Source organism: Eschscholzia californica, unplaced genomic scaffold (genome assembly GCF_041429995.1).
Source record: "Eschscholzia californica isolate CP2 unplaced genomic scaffold, dmEscCali1.0.p SCAF_1, whole genome shotgun sequence".
Lineage (NCBI taxonomy): Eukaryota > Viridiplantae > Streptophyta > Magnoliopsida > Ranunculales > Papaveraceae > Eschscholzia > Eschscholzia californica.
Genome location: NW_028238198.1, coordinates 87,857,906 through 87,880,080, shown reverse-complemented (window position 1 = coordinate 87,880,080; position 22,175 = coordinate 87,857,906). Strand labels below are relative to the sequence as shown.

The 22,175-nt window shown below is 37.7% G+C and overlaps 2 protein-coding genes across 5 annotated transcripts; both read right to left on the bottom strand.

Moving 5' to 3' along the window:
- Positions 1-7: 7 nt before the first annotated feature.
- LOC147570776 (uncharacterized) lies at positions 8-9,979 on the bottom strand. Of its 2 annotated transcripts, XM_086657324.1 has the most exons (14): positions 9,795-9,979; positions 8,838-9,318; positions 7,119-8,274; positions 6,103-6,321; positions 5,774-6,012; positions 4,601-4,675; positions 3,763-3,834; positions 3,584-3,682; positions 3,240-3,311; positions 3,050-3,164; positions 2,593-2,661; positions 2,094-2,424; positions 1,395-1,509; positions 8-819 (listed from the first exon to the last, which is right to left on the bottom strand). In XM_086657324.1, exons 2-14 carry the CDS (start codon positions 8,979-8,981, stop codon positions 379-381), a joined length of 3,147 nt encoding a protein of 1,048 aa, XP_086513450.1. In that variant the 5' UTR covers positions 8,982-9,318; positions 9,795-9,979; the 3' UTR covers positions 8-378. The 2 variants fall into 2 exon arrangements, with proteins under 2 accessions (XP_086513450.1, XP_086513449.1); XM_086657323.1 differs by lacking the exon at positions 9,795-9,979 and having other exon boundaries at positions 8,838-9,432.
- Positions 9,980-10,190: 211 nt separating this feature from the next.
- On the bottom strand, positions 10,191-21,245 carry MLH3 (MUTL protein homolog 3). 3 transcript variants are annotated; one of them, XM_086657321.1, is made up of 26 exons: positions 21,059-21,245; positions 20,270-20,408; positions 19,556-19,607; positions 19,432-19,479; positions 18,433-18,587; positions 18,257-18,311; positions 17,237-17,294; positions 16,996-17,088; positions 16,748-16,913; positions 16,639-16,654; positions 16,219-16,436; positions 15,797-15,866; positions 15,628-15,711; positions 13,875-15,449; positions 13,712-13,748; positions 13,503-13,624; positions 12,974-13,050; positions 12,653-12,850; positions 11,883-11,927; positions 11,749-11,802; positions 11,516-11,622; positions 11,266-11,314; positions 11,109-11,168; positions 10,827-10,899; positions 10,652-10,737; positions 10,191-10,522 (listed from the first exon to the last, which is right to left on the bottom strand). In XM_086657321.1, exons 2-26 carry the CDS (start codon positions 20,393-20,395, stop codon positions 10,346-10,348), a joined length of 3,801 nt encoding a protein of 1,266 aa, XP_086513447.1. In that variant the 5' UTR covers positions 20,396-20,408; positions 21,059-21,245; the 3' UTR covers positions 10,191-10,345. The 3 variants fall into 3 exon arrangements, 2 of the variants coding, with proteins under 2 accessions (XP_086513447.1, XP_086513448.1); XM_086657322.1 differs by having other exon boundaries at positions 13,712-13,745; XR_015231507.1 differs by lacking the exons at positions 10,191-10,522; positions 10,652-10,737; positions 10,827-10,899; positions 11,109-11,168 and having other exon boundaries at positions 11,264-11,314; positions 11,883-11,920.
- Positions 21,246-22,175: the final 930 nt, after the last annotated feature.

The window sequence follows — 22,175 nt, the reverse complement described above, 5'->3', positions numbered from 1 at the left end:
GCAAAAATAAATAAAAACACAAGATTTTACCATATTAGCAATTCAAATTCAACCCTCAAAATCATGTTTCACAAACAATAAGAAGGTATATATATAAAGAATATTCAGAAGGTACTACTAATCAAAGACTTAGTAAATACACAACCAGAAAAAAAAAAAAAAAAAAATTCCAACCTTACAAACCAAGCAAGAACGGAAAAAGAATCAGAACATGAAATACATAAGTAAATCACAAACAACCGGTCTGATCGCCGTTGGAAGAATATATGACCACCAAATAATCCCTTGGCTATATCGTACTCAGATGAGAAATAATCGGAAGGCACAGATGGAGCGACGAAAAAAGTGACAACAAATTTGCTCTGCAGACTAACCAGCCTAGAAAGCACTCCAACTGTCCGAGCCTCTCCTTGGAGTTTCTGATGTTGTCTTGAAGGGCCCGCTCGAGCCAAACGGATCTGCATCATCGAAAGATGGAAACCCTCGGCTATGATCAGAATCTCTAGTGCTGCGGATGGAGTCAAACCTAGCAAGGTTGCTGCTATCTCGTGGAGGGAATAATGAATTGTCGTGGGTGCTATTGAAAGAATCAAACCGTGAGAAGTTGTCAAAGCGATGATCTTCAGATCCCTCACTGAACCTTCTCGGAGAGTTGCCTGAATTAAAGAGAGGGGTGCCTGGTACGGAATCAGCAAAATTGAATGGGCTTTTCTTTCCCCCAAACAAGCTGGATCCTTGTGGTGATTCTGTTCTTATTGGGTTTAGTCCCAAGTCAGAGCCAAAGAAAGAACTCTCGTTATTCTTGTCATGATCAGAATCCTGCAACAAAATATTAGATGAATCAATTAACAAATGCTCAAAAACAGAGACATTAACAGTTGAACGACCTAGAAAATAAAAAAACTGCATAATTATAAACCAACTATATCAAGACTTGTACCATCATCGATATAAAAGCCTTCAAATTAATTGAACGTCCAAATGTTTTCATGTCAAGATAAAGGGACTTGATAACTAGTCACCATGCGGAGGCAAAAAAATTCTACATTTAATGACTTAAAATTCTTTCTTAATCGGACGATGCAATTAACATTACCATTCTAATACGCAGGCACACACATAAGCACAAAAAGAAATACTGGTGTAGGATCCTGATAACCATAACGGTATCTGTAGTAAATTGCGCTAAATAAACTTTCGGATAATTCATAGTTTAATCCAAATGAGTTGAATACCAAGAAATTACATGATTCAGAGTCGTACTCAAATTATTCCTATTTAGTAAACTTCATATAGATGAGAGAAGAATTCAACTTAAGATTATATCCTAGTCCTAGCAAGGAATGTGGTTAGGCAAAATATAACATGTAAACATCTAATAAATATCAACCCACCTTTGTATTAAAGCCCCATATGGAATCCGTATCGTCATTAGTGTCAAAGGTACCCCAAGTCGGATCGTCAAAACTTTTATCCCCGGAAATAAAAGATTCAGCACCACCATGGTCACTGCACAAGTTATTATGAAAACAAAACATATGAATAAATTCCTAGGTGAACAGAACTCCAAAACAAAAGAACTACATAGAATCCAAATCCGCAAGATGCACTTATTAAGGATGCTCTTTCACTAATCAATACATAGAGAGAGGTGATGTGCACAGCAGCCATGAGTAGGCCCCATGGCTGAGCCAGTGAATGTCGATTGAGAGAGATCCCATGTTTGTCTTGCTTTTCTTTCATTTACTTCTATTAATTTAATTTCTTTATTTGACCTATATCTAGGGACTATTAATAGTATTTGCAAATATTTAACAATATTAAGGCTCAGCAGTTCCCATTTTAATTGAAAAAGGAATTGCACCAGGTGGGAGTTGTCACCAATAAATAGGATTATATCCTCATAGCCATGCTCTATCATATTTTTATATTAGCTGCCAAGTTAAGTAACTAACGTTTTGAGGAGAGACTTAATGAGAATTCTTATAATTATTTCTATATAAACTCGTGTTGAACTGTGAATAAACGTTGAGGACTTCTCAATCGAGTTCACATGGTATGTGAGAAAACAGAGTCCTGTGAAGCATTCAAACCTGTTGCTTTCTCTGGCACGAGGAGAAGCATCATCAAACTTCCCAAAATGAGATTCTTGAAAATCTAGAGATGGGCTCTCAAGTGAACTCCTTCCTGTTGGACTTCCAGGTGGGCTTCTTGCAGACTCATCTTCACTATGAGCATACGGAGATCCACCCTCATGAGCATGCTCACCATTACCATTAACCTTCTCGGTTTTACTATCATCATTAGGGGAGGAATCTGGAGTTTTATTCTCATCTGCAGTCTTTTCTTTCCAGACAGATTTCTCTTTTGGAGGGGCTAAGATGTTCGGCACATCCTGAGTTAACTCTTTGACGAACGTAAAACCTGAAAATAGGTAGTATTCCAATTACTATGCAGATCGTGTACCTTCATGTTAAAGCTTCTAATGGGAAGTTGAGAAAGAGAGGGAGAGAGAGAATCCCAAAGATCCGAGATTCCACAATTGAGCAGAAAATACAATTCAACGTGATGAACAAACTATTTTTCAGCTACCTTCGTCTTCAAACTTATCCCAGTCTTCGTCCCAATCAGCCGCTCCCTCCTGGATGCCAGATTGCCAACCTTGAGAAAAGCAAAGAATCGGTTAATAACTTAATATACCCAAGCTCTGTTTCCAAAGTCTATTAAGTGAAAATAGGATATGAATCGCAAAACATAGAAAACAGTGATGTGGAAGTCTGATAATTTGTTCGGACTCTGGATATATATCTCGTAATCTCAACTTAGCTGGTGATATATATAGGAGCATTAAGCATAGTTATTCATAAGTTGCCATTACAATTATTTAGGCACAGGTACACAACTATAGAGATAATATTTCACCAATTCCGAGCGAACAAAGTGACATGGAGCAGGAACCAAAAATATGCAGAAACTAACAAAGTACTTATCTTATGGAAGAAAATATCACAATGGATCACTAAATAGTTAACATGGGAATTAACCATACCAAAGGGAAGTTCAACAAGAGCCGTTGGCTTAACACGTAACCCATATTTCTTGCAACGCTCATTCAGTGCCTTTACAAGCTCCTCGAGCTCTGATTGTATTCGATCGGCACGGACCTACACAAACCACCAAGGAACTCGTACGTTCATATCTCGTTTCTAATAAGTAATCATTGTTTACAAGTAAACTACCTGAAGAATTCCATCAGCACTGCCACCTTGTTCGATTTTGACAATTGCGTTATATAATTCCATCTTCCTCTCCTGCAAAATATCATGTGATATGACCCCTTAGAGTAGGAAAGGCCAACTGATCGAATACTTCAAAGAAAATAAAGGTCTGCATAAGCATTTATTGTTTTTACTTGGTGAATATATTGAGAACGGAAAGCTTTACAGGGGATGTCCTGTAAATATACATATACATTTACTTTGTATATTTTCTACAGTTCTCTAATTCCTTTTCGGGGGTTCCATTATTCAGATGATCTAAGGACCAATCTAGGACATGCATGGAAAAGAGTCGCCTGACATACCTGAATATCGCGAAAAGTTGCCTCCTCAATAGTTAATTTTGAAGCTACATCTCCAACTTGCTTGTATTTTTCTTCATATTTCTTCATCAATGACTCGACCTGAATCAAAAGTCGAATTAAACCAATAAATGGGAAAAAGAAGTACTACAAAAAATCACCCCATGCTTGCGGAGAGGTACCTCCCGTTTATCACCCAAGGCCCGCTCCGTGATCTCATTAAGCCTGTTGTCGCACCTACTCTTATATAAAACCTGATGACAAAGACAAAAGAGGTAAGGCAAACAGGAAGCGAACAACACAAACTGCAAGTTAACCACCAGGTAAATATAATTCTGAAACAACTAAAGAGAACATAAATTAGCCTATTGCCCCACTAGTTGTGGGTTGTGACGTATTAAAGCCCCATCAACATTCTTATAAATCTGATGCCTTCATTTTCTGCAATATGAAACACTTATTGCTTGGGTTGAGGATTTGAGACGTTACGCACTCATGGCGTCAATAGTTTCTTCACTGAATTAAATACAAATTTTCAGGAAATGAAAAGGAACTAAGAAGGGGACAGCCCAAAGACTAGTTTCCATAAGTTTACATAGTTGAACTAAGGCAAGACTGTTAATAAACTTTTACGGAAAGAGGATCATCAACTACGTTACTTACCTTTTGCACCAAAGATTCCCTATTAGAAGGGGAGTAGGGCACTTTATTCCATTTACAGAGGTGAAATCAATGAATCATTGAAATTTCAATTGACATTTTTATAAGACTAGAGGTTGATTGCTCGTTTAATTAAGGTATATTGCGAATTTTATATCTGCGAAGGGGCGCCAGTTTAGGTTTTACAAGTGTTTTTATTAACCCGTGATTTTTTCTCTTAGTCAGCAAGAGCTCTACTAATAGAGCTCTAAATGTACCATATGAAACGCAAGAATGTCTATGTTTATATATCTTAGCTCTGCCACAAAAAGAAAATAAAAACTTAATGGTTCTTATTAAAAAAAGAAAGAAATAACTCACAAGTTCCTGCATCTTAGTGCGGTAATATTCAATCTTTTCTTTTGAATCTAAAATCTCTTTCTCCAATTCTTCTACCTTCAGTATACAAAAACAACCATGTCAGAAAGATCTCTGCATTTTTTAAATATCGAGCGATATGACCAACTCATAGATACTTCATAGAGCTCCAAATTGCAATAAACAATCACATATTTCTGTGTCCTTAACTCGAGAGTCGAGAGAATTAAGAATGCCGAATGCACGAAAACATACCAAAATATCATCATTTGGGTTTGGCAGTAGACAATTACTTGCAAAAATCAGATGTTTATTTCAATATGCTTCTCTCATAAAGCAAGTAGGAAAACAAAAATGACTACACAAGTAGGTCTAGATAACTGCAGAGTACTATACAAACACCAGACAGATAACTAGCAGAGAAAGAAGTACACGTGTAGCTCAATATTGCAATCATACCGTGTCAATAACTACTGGTGCTGTTTAGGCCTTACTTGACAAATCAGGATTTAATGTTTCATCAGCTATAGGGTGTTGGAATTATGAGACACGGTACACCAATGATTATATTATCCAGTGTATTCCAACGTCATAGTTGGTATCATCACATTCGAAATATTCATTTGTTATTGCATTTCACTTCATATAGAAACATGAGACTTAACTGCAACCAGTTCACATTCATATTGCTACAATGCTATCATTTTTTAGGAAAAGGGGAAAAAATTATATTGTCGAATCATGGTAGCAAGTACTTCATGCATGAAAGGGCTGCAGAAAAAGAGTCTGAATATTTGGATGTAAAACGCTAGGAATTGTGAAAAATGCTTACCAGCAAAACATATGATAATTGTATTACTTGACTCAGAAGTCTGAGGTTACTGATTTTTTTAATCATAGAACTAATATATTAGAGAAAAAAAATGCATAAAACGTTTGGCGCTTCGAGTTACATGTTATATCATCAAAGCCTCCCAACTGCACATGAAATTTGTATAAGATTTCTATTTCCCCCAAGGGAGTTTTCTGCTCCAATGGAACTGAACACCCTTGACATCATATAAAATACACCCATTAGATCTACGGCTATCCTTAATAGTCCTACTATTCCTTTCCTTCTAAATGCTCCGGCTGACTTATAAAATATACGAACTCCAAAAAGAGAGTGGAGAGTACCTTTTTATCTGCCTCTGTTGCCTCTTCGAATTTCGAGTTCAGTGAATTTTGCTCCTCTTTACTTAGCTGGTTCACTAGGTGTTTCTCCAATACTGGTACTCTTGATTTCTGCTGATCAGGCTGCAGTCCTCTTTCAACCTGAGGCTGGAGAGGAACTTGCATCTGAGGAACTTGTGCCCTCCCTCCAGTTGGGGGCATCATTTGCCTAGGTCCAGGCATACCTTGCTGCGGTTGTATTCCTAACAAAGAAGAAAAAAAGAGAGGATGATATCAGGTATTACTAATATACCAATATACATAACTACGTGATTGCAACAATAGAAACTTACCAGGAGTAGGTCCCCAAGCTGCATTTCCATATGGAACTGCAGGTTGACCTGCAGACGGCAAAAGTGTCTCATCAAACATTATACTGCTCGGAAGTACTGCTGGAAGAGGGCGTCCTTCCCTGTATCGCTCCATCAGATAGAGTGCGGTACAGAACTCTCTCAATGAAAGCATGCTATCACTATCCTGGTCGGATAAGTCCCACACCTGCTTTAAGACCTCTGCCAGATAAATAAGAATAGAAAAATGAGCACTTCGTGAACAGATAAAACAGTAGCAGTTGTCAATAGCATATGCTCAAACATATCAAATTAAGAAAGAAAAGAAAAAAATGATACATAACATCCAACAACTTCCACTACTGGTGCTTTTTTTGTCCATTTGTCACGTTGAAAATAACATTTCTAGTATATTGCACAGCGGTGTTCTCTTAAACACTGAACGAACGATATAAACAGTGGTTTATTTAAGATTCTAATTCGTCAAGTTTCACACATGCTCCACAACCCTCGGTCACCCTTCCCTGAATTTAAGAAACTACACATTGATATCGTTTCTCAACACACCGGAGTCGGGAAGATGCTATGGCTAACCAGGCATAGCATTAAAAATCAATTTTTGGTAAGTTTAGGTGTATCCTGATCCAAACCCAGACTAGCAGCAAATTAGATCATAATTAGTTCAAACTTGAGACGAACTTGAACTCCTTGCATCCATGTGGGACGGGACAAAAAGCTACCAAACTAGTTATGTTCCTTCAGTTGATCAAATTGTGCATAAGATTCAGAACAGATTGCTTTGTGGGCACTACGGCCTCAACATCTCATAATTAAAATCGCCAATTGAATCTCCACACACTGACAGGCATATATATCATACCAGAAGTATACTGGAAAAATCGGATGTTATCGCTTCAGATATCGCTTAAGCAACATGCAAGTTCCAGATGTTTATACCGATAACTAACAGAAGATATCTATGAAAAATAAATTTAAGATTCTAAGCGAGTAAGAGTTACCTCGTGGCAGTCTCCAACTCAAGAACAAGTTGCGTGCCTGTTCACCAGTGATTCTCCCATCTCTGTCTGTGTCTACCTCTACAAACACTTTGGTATACTTCTGAATATCGGATTTAGTCATCCTTGGCCATTGTGCGTGGGATTGGCCCGGAGTAGAACTACCAGCACTGGGTGAAATACCAGCTGATGCATTTGTGGGAGTAACCTGAGATGGAAGCTGTTGATTTTGTTTAACCAAAGATTGGGTTCGCTGAAGCTGACTGCCTGCAGGCTGCATACTGTATGTGCTCTGTAGAGCATCTAGCGGGTTTTGCATAGCTGAAGATTGAGAAGCAGAAGATACTGGAACAATGGCGGAAGAGACGGGTAGACTGGTTGCAGAAAATGTAGATGAAGGAGCGCCTTGCTTTTGCTGAGGTGATACGGCAGAAAACACATCTCCACCAAAAATAGAATCAGAGGCAAACCCATTGCCAGACACAACTAATGCTTTAGAATCCTTTGGTGCTGATTGAAATGACGCCACTCCTTGGTTTTGAGGCCGTGGTGGGGCTGACTGTGTAGCACCAGTGCTTGGTTGTGGTCTAGGTGTTATAGAAGCTGTTATTCCTGATGGCCCAAGACCAAACCCATCCTGACCCATTGGAGGAGTAGCACTTCTATATGGGACTTGCGAAGTTGCATCAGGTGAAGGGCCACCAGTCCCACCAGCAAGCCAACTGTTTGGGTTTGGAGGGCGTGGTGGAGCTGACATTGTGCCTCTTGCAGGAAATCCTTGACCAAGGGAACCCTGTGTTTGAAGGGAACCGGCAGTAGTAGGGATTGGTGGCCTCATAAACTGATTTGTTTGAGTAGGAAACTGCTGCTGGTTCACACCTGCATTAGGTAGTACCTGCGGCCCTCTGAAGCTAAGATTCTGAGATGCAGCTGCTGCACCCATCTGAGGAGCGGATGCTGGACCCTGAGGGGTAGCTAAAACAGCAAGATTTATTTGTGGTGCCGGAATTTTAGCTGCAGCAGGACCAAACAGTGCAGCTTTCACAATATCCTGGGTAAGTTCTCTCTTACTTTGCGCCACAGTTACAAGTTTCAGAGCATTGTAAAATTCTGCTCGTCCAAGCATACCAGTTCGATTCTGATCAGCGAAATTCCATATCTGCATATAGATCAATAATATAAGACAACCGTTTTTCTTTTTTTCATTTTTAATATGTCTATTTTTGAACAAGTACAATAGAAAATCAACATCGTACGTCGAATTGCCTTGGATACATCACAAGGATGGAATACGCTCATAGTTGCCATGAAACTGTCCTATAAATACTCGTACACCCTAAAGGCCCATTGGAACTACCCTAAATACCATTATTTGACCCCTAGGGTTTTCAAAATGTATGCACTTCGTTGGAGCAAAACCCCAAGTGCATTTTCAATGTTATACACTCTGCTTTCTTAGTAAACCAAATAATATGCATCAATAACTTAAAGTTTAAGAAGAATAAAGTACTCCTCTGACTTTCTTTAGATATAAAAAACATATCTAAATTCCAAAGACTGAAAGCTTCAAAATTAATCAACACCCAATATCCAAGATTGATGAAAAAATACAAATTCAATAGGGATTCATTGATTGATTCATCTAAGCAGTCATAATCATAAAAAATTATAAAAATTAGAAAGGCGATCTAATAATGGAGAAGTAACAAGTAAGGTAGGTACCTGAGCAAGAACATTTTTGGGTAAATTGGAGGCTTGAAAGAAAGCAACAGCTTCTTGTCCACTAATCTTACCATCTTGATTCAAATCTGCTCTTCTAAAGTAAGCATCGAATAGATCTACGTTGTTGGGGTTTTGCCCCGCCATATCAATCAAATTTTACCCCCAAAATCAAATCAGATCAGATCAGATCAGATCAAATTAGGGTAACCACAAATAACCCTAGTATGAAATATCAAGAAGAAGAAATGAAGAAGTTCGCCCTTAAGACGATGAAGAAACCAAAACGAGGGTTTGTTTTACAAGATCTCAGCCGTCGTTGAGGGGAAAATTGGATTGGGATTTTATTTACTGGTAAGTATGAGTTGGTGGTACAACAAAGCAAGCAAAAGCAAACTCGAGGGAATTATATATTTAACATTTTTTTTTTCTGTTGAAAATGGCCCATAATACCCCCATCCTGTCCAAGCACCCTTCAGTGTAGCTGTTGGAGGACACCACTCTTAAGTCCATGAAGTCGTGGAAACAAGTATCGGTGGAAGCAGTTTTATGATTTAAATAAGGTGTTATCGTGTTCATCACATCTTCATGATGTATCAATGTCTTGTAACGACTAATGCAGATCGTAGTCGATTTCTCAGAAAAAAAAAAAAAAATTTACCCCCATCCTAATTGACAACAAATTGAAAATTAATAGGAACTTGACTTATATCTAAAAATAAATGTCTCAGGGTCGCTTTAGTATTTTAGGAGCTTGCCAAAATTTGTCGTCAAGGTAGCTTAAGAAAATTGCCCCGGTAGATTTGTTTGACATTTGAATGGCCCGACATTGTTGCACTCTGAAGTCCTTGATCACGAGTAATTCTGAGTTAACTTTGTACATCATGAAGCATCGTAACAGCTGTCATTTAAGATATTGGATTCTAAAGACGGTATAAAGATTTTCAAAATCATGTAGACACCTCAGAGTCATCTTATGTGTGATATCAATTAATCGTAGTAAAGAGAGAAAATGATATCTTTGTGCCTCGTGCAAGCTCGATGTAAAGAGAAAAAATGAGAGTACATTCTCTCCAAATTATCACTACAAATAAGACGTGGTCTTCATCCAAGACTGTTGCTAGCAATCAACCAATTCTTCTTCTGTTTTTTCCTTATGGTGTTAAGTTTGATTTTTAAACTTTATCTACTTCAAACTATCTTGTACTTTATCAATTCCATTATTCGGTCTTATTTATTTTTATTCGCTTATTGGATTACGAATTGACAACTCGCATTTTCGAGTTATTACTTTGACACTTAGATTTTTCAGATGGACAAAATGTGTTAAGTTTGCTAAGCACCCAGGACTCCAGGAGGTCTTCAACATCCGCTATTAAAGAATTACAAGGTAAAACTAAGTACAATATTGTTCTTCCTTTTCCTTTTTTCTTTTTTAGTTTTTGTAACTACAATGTCTGTGCTTTTAAACATTGACAAAAGCAAATATCGATTAGTTTGTGTAACCACATTTAACCGGTTGCAGCAGCTAACCGTTGCATTGCACGTTCAAGACTTGGGCTATGACTGCGAAGCCCGTGCCACTGCACCTCATGTGGACCTTCATTCCATGATCCGAGGTTGACAATTTGCTTGTGCAAGGCATCCAAGTTAATGAGAGGAGCAATAGTTGGTCTTCCATGAGCGCACTGCAAAACAAGTTCTTGTTCAGACTTGGGTGTGAAATAAAGGTTCAAATACTTTTACACGATTCTTTCATTTTCAGTTTCTTCTGAAGTCAGATTTTGATTCCTCATGTAAGAAGAGTGTGATCTCACTTGGAAACATAGAGTGGTATGCTTAAGTTCTTCGACGATGAGTGAACACTCCGAAGGCAGCAACGTGTCCCCAAACATGATCGCGCCTTAACCATAAACAAGTCAGAAAGAACTTGTATTTTCTTATTTGAAACCTTTCCAAGTAACAAATTTAGAGAAATTGAATGTTGTTTACCTCTACATGCTTTGAAGTTCAGAACTCGGAGAACAGATGGTGGTATGGTGGCTGATCCATCAGTTTCAGAAAGCTAAGATGTAACGGAAAAATTAGTGTTAGAACTTCACAGTTTTATAACTTAGAAAAACATATCTGGGTGTATGAAATATATGATGATTTTCGAAAAGATAAAGAAAAATTATGACCAAATAGCAAAATTGTGTAACAGAAATATCGAGAAGGAAAATAATTTTAGGGTTAAAAAAATGTCATAATTGTTAGAAGTGTGTTTCACGCTACCTGCTCTAGAAATTCCAAAAGATCTTTGTCGGATAAATTCACTCCTAAAATACAAGGTACCTGCATGATCATTGAAACTTGTCCACATCAGGGCCAAGCACAATAAACAGCTCCATCTTTCTACTGCTAGACATAAAAAGAGAAGATATGTTCTCACTGCAATGAGAGTAATAGAAGACGGCCGCCTGTGTAGCAATTTCAGCTTCCTACACAAAGTTGAGTTTCAATGGAGTTAGTCTGAGGTGATGTGAAATAGCTATATAGAAAAAGGTTTCCGAGACTCAAGCATTGAGCAATCCATGCATGAAATAATATGCCAAGAGGCATCCATATTAAGTGAAAAATATTTAATAACACAACTTGGGAATTGAAGTATGAATGTGGATAGATTGTTAGAAAAAAATTACTTGGTAAAAGATCCTGGGCCCCGAGCATCGACACTGCAGATCCAACCCCAGTTGTGTACCTGCTCAGCATAGTTCTTCAGCAGCTGATATCCAACCTCAGGAAGTACCTGTTGTTTGAAGGAATTGATCATCGAGAAAAGATATTCCAAGACCAAAAGATCTGAGACTTGTAAACATTGAGCACTCATGCATCAGATAAAGAAGTGCTATAGATGTATAGATAGTAAACATACCAGATCCTGCTCAGAATCCAGATAAGCGACTGTCTTTCCTTCACCATATAGAACCTAAGAATTCAGATACTTAATGATTTTTCACAACTAAATACAAGAACATAGCAAATTTGAAATGGAAATGCATAGTGAACCTTTTGTCGCAATTCTTCCAGTCGAATTCTTTCATCCGCTGCATGCTACAAAATAGAGTATTTATGTCACATCCACAATCTATCAGAAGTAAATTCAAATTATCCATCTCATCTATTACTCATGAACAAGTTCAGAATTTTACTGCCGAAACTTCTAGTTACTAGTACAAAAAGCATTGCAAATAAGACTAGATAACCAAGATGTATTCCAGAAGGATCAAAAGAAATCAGAATGAAGGAAACCATTAAAAAAAAATCTATAATGTATTTCAATTATAGTCTGCCGAGACTGTTTGAAGGAACAGCGATTTACAGAAGGCTTGGGTGTGGCAGTACCAACGCAAACATTGTGCAACGAAGAGCATTTTATATAACTAACACACAAATAGAAGTGCCAGTAACATTTGTCTTTAAAGGTAAAGAAGCTATATGCCTGTATCCATTAGAGGAAGCCTAAAATAGAAGAGCATTTCCAAGCTCCTTTCCCTTCTTAATTATTACTTTCGTCATTAGTTAGTTAAACCCAATAAGGGATTCAGTTCAGGGTTGTAGCCTCTTCTTTTAATTTATGTTCAACTATCGTAGTACATGAATACTTATGAGAGAACCACACATCTTCAACACTAAGCAACTAAGCAGATAAACAGGGATACACTCTAAAATCTTTTACTGTGACACAAAACATAAGCATATAATAGACGCACTTGCAGCAACCAAAATGAACCGTGAAATAATCAATACAGAAAATTAGCAACAAGCAGTAAATAAACCTGATCAATTACAGCGAGTGTGGAACTTCCAACGATGGGGATAAACTTTCTATCCAGCTGTAGGAGAACTTTCGCATTAGCCAGACATTCCTTGCTAATGGAGTCGGGAACGATTGACCCACCAGCAAAGTGTAAGAGTCCTGAAGAGATGTCAAGAACATCGTTCTTTTCACTCAAATTAGGTGACTGGTCTCCACCCTACGATGATGCAATCGCCATCAGAGTTGACCAAAATTAAAATGATAAAAAGATACTCATAGGTTGCATATAAATATAGAGACAAACTCCTGAGAAGCTGATTGCCACTTGAAAATCACTGACATTTTTTTGAGCAGTATGTGGGTTGCCATTGCGCCATTTGGTCTCAGAGAATTTTGTATCATCCATTAAAGAGAAGTCTGCAATACAGAAATAGTGTCTAGTATCAAGATATCTTTGTAGAAAGAATAAGAAGTTTCGGATAATTCCATTTTTTTCCTACAAATCTGTTTCTTTATACCTATATTCATGATTCGTAATTAGGAAGTAGCTATCAACCTTATAATAGCTATAGAATAAATCAAATCAGTACGTTCCTCTCAGAACAATGAAGAAACTAATGCCATTTCCTACGAAGTATGTATTACAAGTAAAACACCAAATGCTTCAATATGAAACCGAAAATCTCATTAATTTCACATTATCCATGATTCTGAAGTGTCTTACAGGTCCCATCCAATATATAAATCCTCGTACAATCACATTAAATGGACTTTGTTGATTCAATTTTTTTTCCTAAATGAGCTCGCATTCACTCCACCGTTGATCTAATGACATTTAGATAGTCTGACAAAATATAGAAACCTATTACCTTGAACGAAATCTGTATCATTACTATTGCACATCAGAAACATTTGAGACTTATCAAAATCTTCATTGTTTCGTACCATCTTCATCTGCCGCCTGCGGTAGGGAAAATTCTCCAAAGAACCTCTGAACAAGACCGGAGCAAGTGAAAGAGTGGAAAGTGCACTTCCTGAACTTAATACTGCATATTTAGAAAGATATCAAGTAGAGTACCTGACTTGGAATAGAGGGTCATCTCCTACAGTTGCTTCTATGTAGCGACGGGGTCCACCAAATAATTGCAAATAATGCTTAATTTCGTTAGTAGTTGCAAAAACTACATATAAGAAAGAGGTACTACAAAATCATACAAAAATAATATGGGACACTGAGAAACCTGGTAATGTTGGGGAAGCATTCACTGCTTGAGCAGCTGATTCTGTCCAAGTGTCAGTCAGACAGCTATATAAGGTAGAGATTTTGTTTCTTCTTTTGTGAAACGGTGGAGCAGAATGGCATCTCCTTGATCTGCTGGTAGAGACAGCATACCTTCTATGATCTCGTGAACTCAACTCATCCATTGGATACCAATCGTTATTATGACGTACAGGTGAAGGAATGTGAATGCTTGATTTAGCAAACTTAAGTTTGCTGGCCATATTGGGTGAACGTGAAGAAAACCACTTGGTTCCATCAGCTAAGCTGCTAGAAGTCTCATGTTCTAGAGAAGTAAAATCACTTGACTCAAATCTGTGGGAGTTGGTTCCGGTAGGATTTCTCCTCGGAGCAACAAGGCAGGCGTACTCCAACTCAGTGTCTGAACAACCTGAAGCAAGGAAATCATCATTAATGAGACCATTCTGCATGGTATCATGACTCAGAAGCAAATCCTCCCCTCTAATATCTTCAGAATTACAGAATGTAGCAGTTCTGCATGACTGAATATTCCTTTTCTCTGCATATTCGTTGGTAAAATGTTCAAGCTGCCCATCTGAGGCACCAAACCAAGAAAATGAAGGCACCGGACAGGATCCAGTATTTGTTGAAAGATGACTTGATCCGATTTTCTCAACTTGTGGAAGTGAACCGATTAGAACGTCTCTACCATCAGAAAATTTCACTGTTTGACACGGCTTTACAAAATTCATTGGCACACTATCAATCATCTTTTGGCATTTCCTGAATATGTTGGAAGACGGACTCGACGGAACAAGTCTGCCCTCCAAAGAAGCGTCGAGAAAGATATCGACACTAGAGTTACTTTCATTCGCAGTCACAATATTGATCATGTCGGAAGGAGGAAGTCTTTTTCTTTTGGCCATGGGCGTGTTAATCTCAATTGCAAGATTTTGGTCAATCCCAAACCCTCGTTTATCTGGTGTCACATTCCCTAGCAATGAGCAACTCCGTAGGAATGGTCCCTTAAGTCCCTTTTGGAACCCTGAAAGAGAAGGAGCCTCTTTCCTGTACTCGAATCGGTTAAAGTTTAACTGGTTCCTTGCTGATCCTTCAGTCAAGTTGCCATCGACTTCAAGGAAGTCCTTCCCCCATCTTGAACCTAAAATGTCATTGTCTTCATCAAGCTCAATGTCTTCTCTCACTGTCATATCATATGAAAAGAAGTTCTCTTGCAAAGCAAAAGAGTCATCATCAGGTGCACGTACAAGGCTTCTATGTTCTGGACTAACGATTGGCATAGATTCAGCCATAGAAGTATATAAAGAAGGAAGATTATCATGGTAAGTATTGTCATTTTGATGTATATTAACAGACTTAGTTTGATCTCTTCCGACTTCTCTAGAACTCCGAGATGTTTTTCTGGATGACTTACTCTCATACTTGTGATGCGAGAAAAGATCAGACTCTTTGGAATGTATATCTGCAGATGTGGGGAATGTGCTAAGGTGCAAAGAAGTATGACTGTGTTTCATCATGCACTTCTCCTTTGGATATATGGATTTAACAGATTCATCTGCAGTCAATACAAACATCAAACACTCTCAAGGTGTCAAGGAAAGAAAAAAAAATTCTATTGCCATTAGTAAAGAAAATTATACAAGTATAACTATTACAAGGGCACGAATTCCTCTCTGAAGGATATGAGGGAAAAAAAGATGCTGAACATGACAAGAATTATTCACATCGTATACCTTTAAATGATAACAAGGCAATGTCATCTTCCTTCCACATTTCATTTTTTCCTGAAATCTCGTCCTCATGGCTGCTAAATTCTCCTAGAAAAAATCAGAAATTAATATAATAGAGCATATGATACCAAAGAATGTCTCATACAGCAGAACAGTCTTTGTGTCAACTAACCTCCAGACAGGGATTGTCTCCAGAAGTGTCTGAAAGCTTGTTCAATAAAGGTAAGCACAGGAACCCAGTCCTGTGGAAATAGTAGTGCTCTGGTTACGTTTTGAGAAAGGAAAAACACTTTTCCAAAATAAGGCACATCAGTTCAATACCAGACAATTTGAAAGACAAAAAGAAGAATACAGTCAACTCTTTTTTCTATTTTTGTTTTGAAGGAAGATTGAATTGAAGGTAAAAAAAAAGATTGTATAAGAAAATGGGAGACTGCGAAGAGGTAATCTCACTCAGGCCCCCAGAGAACAATAACCCTGATGCCCTAGAAAGAAAAATTACATACCACTCAACAACGCTTTGCGAACTAAGCTGAGAATCAGCATAAAATATGAAACGCTACACAAGATTATCAGATAATGAGCTTAGTTAACCTTGAATTCGACACTCGTCTTTGATGGTTCAAACGTTAAATCATAGATCAATCTTGGGCAGCGTAAGTTCAAGATAAATGCGGGATGTGCTTGTGTCCTACTTCTTTTGCCATTTTGAGAACCCAGTGCGCCCTCAGTATCCAAACAAAATGAACTAGCAGCAAGATTGTTGAGCAGTTTATGGATCGGACCCTTGCAAACAAAACGAGAATTGATGTCTGGAGATGTTAAGGTAAAGATGCGGTAACAAAAAATTTCAAAACTATTCATCATTTTTACTGCAGGATTATATATGAAGGTGTAAAATCACGTATTTCAAATGAGGTGAGCCGCTGACATAGCCTTCTAGCACTAAGTTTTTATATATCTACCTACATTTATAGGTTAACAACAGGAAAATTGTAAACCATATATGGATACAGAGATATTGCAAATTCTGCAATACAAAAAGAGATATTGGTTAGTAAAGAATTGGGGTATGAAGTAGTGTAATCAAGTAAGTCATAAGTGAATTAAGGATCGCATAAACCTTCAGAAAGGAAGCGTCAACAGGATCAGATAAGTATCCAGAAAGATTCAAACCGCCCTCTGAAAAGTTTATTTCGCACAAAGATGTTGAAATATCAGTCCCAAAACCACTCGCGACTAGTGGCAAAGGGGACAAAGAAGGAAATGTGCAAATCAACTCATCGCCACTGTTAAGAGAAGACATGATTTTGTAAGTAGATGAGAAAAGTGAGGCCTTCAATCTTTGTCACATCTGTAAAATGAACTAACCTCTCAACATCATTGACCTTAAAAGCAATATGTGGATTCACAAGTGAAATACGAAACACACACTTTTTTACTGAATGCAAGACCTTCTTGAAGCTACAAAACAGAACCATGATACTAATGGGGTAAGTACATGGAGTATAACTGGAACTGAAAAAGAAGTAATCGCAATTGAAATCCACTTCGTGTGAAACTGGTGTGGTAAGAAAAATTAATAAGGCAGAGATCTTAAGAAATGGAGAACCTGGACTGCATATATGTCCTCCGAACTGGTTGGTTGTAAAATAAATCACGAACAACAACTGCAAGTGAGCATAAGTTACAAAGTGAGGAAGAAAAATTCTTCTGCATGTTAACCAAAGATGAACTGATAAAAATGACCATCTCTTTCCATAGTAGGTTCTCTTTAGTCTTCACTACTATTTACATACGAAATTCTCAGATACAAAGAGAAGTTGAGAATAAAATGATTTATCATGTCCAATACGAACAGGTTTCCATGTGTTTCTCATTTAACAGACCAAGTAACAAATGGACGATTTTCATGATTTGTCCTCGACAAATCTTAGACTTCCCCTCGTCACATTGCTGGGATACTTAGTCCAAATTATCCGCTAACTTGATTTTAGTACGCAAGTTCCTAATTGGTTTTATCTTACTATTTGAGTCTTTGAGACAGTCCGGTTCACTGTTTAACTGTAACATCGATGGAATTCGAGTTCAAATTTATTATCCACTTTAATGCTTATTTGGTTATTTGGTCGAGCGAATGATGTGTACACTCTACCTTTCTCCTACTTAGTTGAATGCTAGTGGTAGAGTCTGGTTTTATGTTCAACAAGAAGTCAAAGTTTTGATATTAATGAGAAGTTCGAATAATTAGTCAAAAATAGCATATGGTTGCTGAGGGACATAAACTAATGGACCCCATTGATATCGTACTCTAACAAAATTATTCATATTATATTTTTTTTAACCATATATAAGTTGACTGGAGGAAATTAAAGCATCCTACCAGACTACTATCCCGAAGCCTACAATTCATCAGTAAAACGACTCAATATTCGTAACTCTTTCACAGAGGGTGGACTAAAAACATGCAACATGGAAGTTATCATTATCATCCCTATTCATCGTCAATTTGACCTCAGCATTCCTGCGAGGGAAGAGCGAAATACAATTCATAAATTCCTTAGCAACGTTACCTCTCGTCTAGGACAATTTTTTCTTTGTTTCTTATTTGGACAGTCATTTGTTTTGTTACCTGTGGTACCAAATCCTTGCTTGTTGTCAATTCCAAGATACAGAGACTTGCATTCCTGATGTTAAAATGAAAGATAAAAGTAATAAATGTTTTTACAACAGAGAACATTCTACCACGACAACGACTGGAAGGATTATTATGGGAACTAAATACAATAGTAAGATAAGATTGCATGCCTTGATGATCTTGCGGTATCCATTTGGCATCCCACGAGCTTTTGTTATGATTTCCACCAAGGAGATATCAGAGAGCGAACCTAATGCTTCTCCCCGAAAACCAAAGGTTTCGCTAGCAGCATCCATGTCAGCCACCTTTTTAAGCTTTGACGTTGCTGTTCACTCATATAAAGTAAAATCGCATGACCCCAATTTACAATCTTAACTGAATAACCGAAATGAATTAAAAGAGAAGTACTCAGCAAAAGCAATGAACATGCCGTGAATAAAAAAGGGACTGCAAAGAACAAGTAACTGAATACGATACCCTTTAACAACATTTCAAGAGATTAATTTGGGTATTGAGGTGGTACACTTTCACAATTTACAAAGTTCCTTGCGCCTTTGGATTAATATTACACCATATCAGGTGTTTGATATAAAGAACCATTCCTTTAATCTAAGAAAAAAGTGAAAATAAATAAAGATGTATACAAGTAATTAGTGACGTGAAAAATTTGAAGGAATTAATGTGGTTCATGCAGACAAATTTTGCAAGAATTTTGTTATAGACTCGCCAGCTTAGCATTTCTTGACTCTAATGAGCACACGGCTTCAAGGCATATGCCTTGCCTAGAAGTTGTACACCTGTGAAGCTAAAATGTCACTCATGAAGCACGAATCAAGGCTATAGCCTCAAAAACGTTTTCAAGTACTTCTCTGATCTAGGTGTGAGTTCTACAGGGCAAGAGTGAGGCTAAGTGAATGAACTCAGGTAGCAAGAGAAACCCTAAGATATGTGATTAGCCAGAAGATTGGCGCAAAACAGAGGTGAATAATGAGAGGTAACGACTTCTACAATGTGCCAAATGCCAATGTAAACACACAATTTGCAATTATGCTCGTGCCACACCAAAGTAACTAGAAATAAGATACCAAGCCGAGAGATAGAAGCATCCAGTTGTGGAAAATGTAAGAGAATATATGGATAAGAATAATACTGTAACAGACTTTATATACCATATTTTTCTCCCAAGAGCACCAAACCATCACGAGTAATACCAGAGCCTGCACGTGTAATGTGTGAGAAACAATCTGAAGGAACTGCTAAATGAAATTTATGACCAAAGAAACTGAGATTTACCATCATCATCTACTTTAACATAACAAGTTTGAACACTAACAGCCACATGTACCTGATACAAAATCATAACAAAACTACTAGGTAATCACCCAAAATATACGGTAAAATACCACTTCAGTGATGAACCCCTAATTTCAAATTACAATAAGACACAAGATATTGGTGACCTGTAAGGTAGTGAATTGGCAGATCCAGTTTAATGGAACTTGATAGTGAACAACTTCACAGATAAGCAATACCAAGGTAAATTAGCATAGCATTGCCGAATCTCTATGTCCTTAACGAAAACATCCGATTGATTCTAAATTTCCCTCAGAAATAATAACAACCTGATTCTATTATGTTGAGTATCCATGCTTCACTCAATTGTTGTTCAATAGCATGACTCATATTTGCTATTCAACTCTATTTTGACCATATTTTAAGTCAAAACATCTGCTGATTCTGCTCTGGTCTTTTTCCAAAGAAAGCACACAAACATGGGACAAACGTGATCGGAGTACGGTGATTGAGGTTGAACTTTCCTAAGATTCTATTATTTTTTTACGAGTCAGAATTTGAATACATCAACAGACTACTTATAAAGTGAAAGTAGAACTTTACGTTTAACTTTACAATACCAGACAAGAACCAGGTAACCACTCAAGTCCAGGTATTACCGGAAATTGTATGTTCCTGGTGTTATCTCAAAAGGATGTAGACAAACTTCATTACCTTGGTTGCAGCTGCATCGATGCTGTTATATATCAACTCTTCGACAACCCTGCTCAGGTCAAAAAGGACAACACTTGAACGCATGGAACTATGAACAGCATCCGGCAACTGTTTAATTCTCCTCATTTAAAATCTAAACCTGGAAGCACAACAACAGCCCAACATGATAAAATAAGAAGATGGATTAAGCATTCAGATAGATACTTCAAAGAAGGTAGTTTATAGAAATCATTGGATACCCACAATTTCAATATAACAAACTTTAGCACGATTTACCAAGAACAATAGTATGAGGTTCGACATCTGAATTTGAATTTCAGCATAAAGGGTAGGGGGCTTTCCATTGCACAGTGATGGTTAACAATCCAAAACACAGAAATTGGTAACAGATACAAGGGCAAATGTCGAAATGACATATAGCAACCAAAGGGTAAAAGATTAGGCCTCGTGAGATCACAAGAAGTCTGGACATATAATAAACCCTAGGAAACAAGAAACTGTTATCAACTTAAAATGAACCACCAAAATCAGAAGAGAGGAAAGAAAGTAGCGGAGATTCAAGAATGAACGCATAAGAATGAGACTAGGGCAACACTGTCGTACTTGTTGAAGACACGAGAACCCCCCAGACAGGAAATAGGGGCTAGGACACAAACCCTGATGGGTAAATTAAAGCAACACTATAAGAAGAACATAAACCCTAGAAAACAAGAAACTGAGATCAAACTCAAAATGCACGTATTCATCCATAAAGTTCGAATGAGAGTAGAATGAGATTTGGGATCGTACCTGAATAGAGATGGGAACGACGAAATGGTGGGAAAACCTGATTAAACCCTAGATGAATTTGATTCACCAGGCAAGGGAGTGAGTGAAAAGAAAAGCTTACCAGTCGAGAGCGTTTTCTGAAATGTGAAAAAGAAAAAATTGGCGGGAGGAGTAACGAACCCAACGAGTGCGCGTCGGTGTATGGCGCGAGGATCACTAGATCTTGGGCCGACATGTCACCTGGCCAGGATTCAGTCAGAAGTCGTGCCAGACGTAGGATCAAGGCTCCATCTGGTTAGGTCTTTCTCATCTGACTGATTACTTAAAAGATAGTTTTTTTTTTTTATGAAATTACTTTAAGATAGTTGGAAAAATAATTTAGAAAAGAGATCCATTCTAGGTGTCGACTTTGGGTTGTTATTATAAAACAATCGCGAAAAAAAAATGTGTACCACATGAGTATAAGGACGGCGCACCATATGTGTGCAGGTAGTGTCGTAAAGAGTGTTAAGAAGTGATATATCTCTATAGTAAATTCGTAATGGATGATCTAAAGTCTACTATTTTGAGTTGTAGTATACATATTGTTTTATTGTGTTTCCGCTATTTTAATTTGCAGTAAATGTACCTCTTGTGTAGAGGAGAGTGGTGGCTAGGGGTGGGAATTGGGCGGGTATGGGCGTCCATGGGCACTTGAAGCATCGGGTTGGGCGGGTCGGGCACAAAAGTTCAATGGCTATTAGGATAAGCGGGTTAATCGGGCGGACAATTTTGGAATTCGCCTTGCTCATTACCCGCCCAAGCCCATTAAGAAGTTCGGGTAATTCGGGTATGGGCGGGCGGGTAGCGGGTAATCTCATGACTTGAAAAAAAAAATCACTTTTTCCTCTTTTTTATAGAATTTGCAAACACTTTTCCTGATTCTAAAGAGACTGTGAGATTAAAACTAGACGTTATTTGTGTTGTTCCTTTTAGGAATTTAATCTCACATTGAAAACTAATGAAGAATTCTCATGAGATATAATATAAACTTATCCCACTCTTTGTTCCCTCAAAGCCAAAGACTACTTCAGTATTCTACTAGGAATTCTCTTTGGCCATTGCAAAGCAATGTATTGGGTTCGTGTGATTGCCCTTA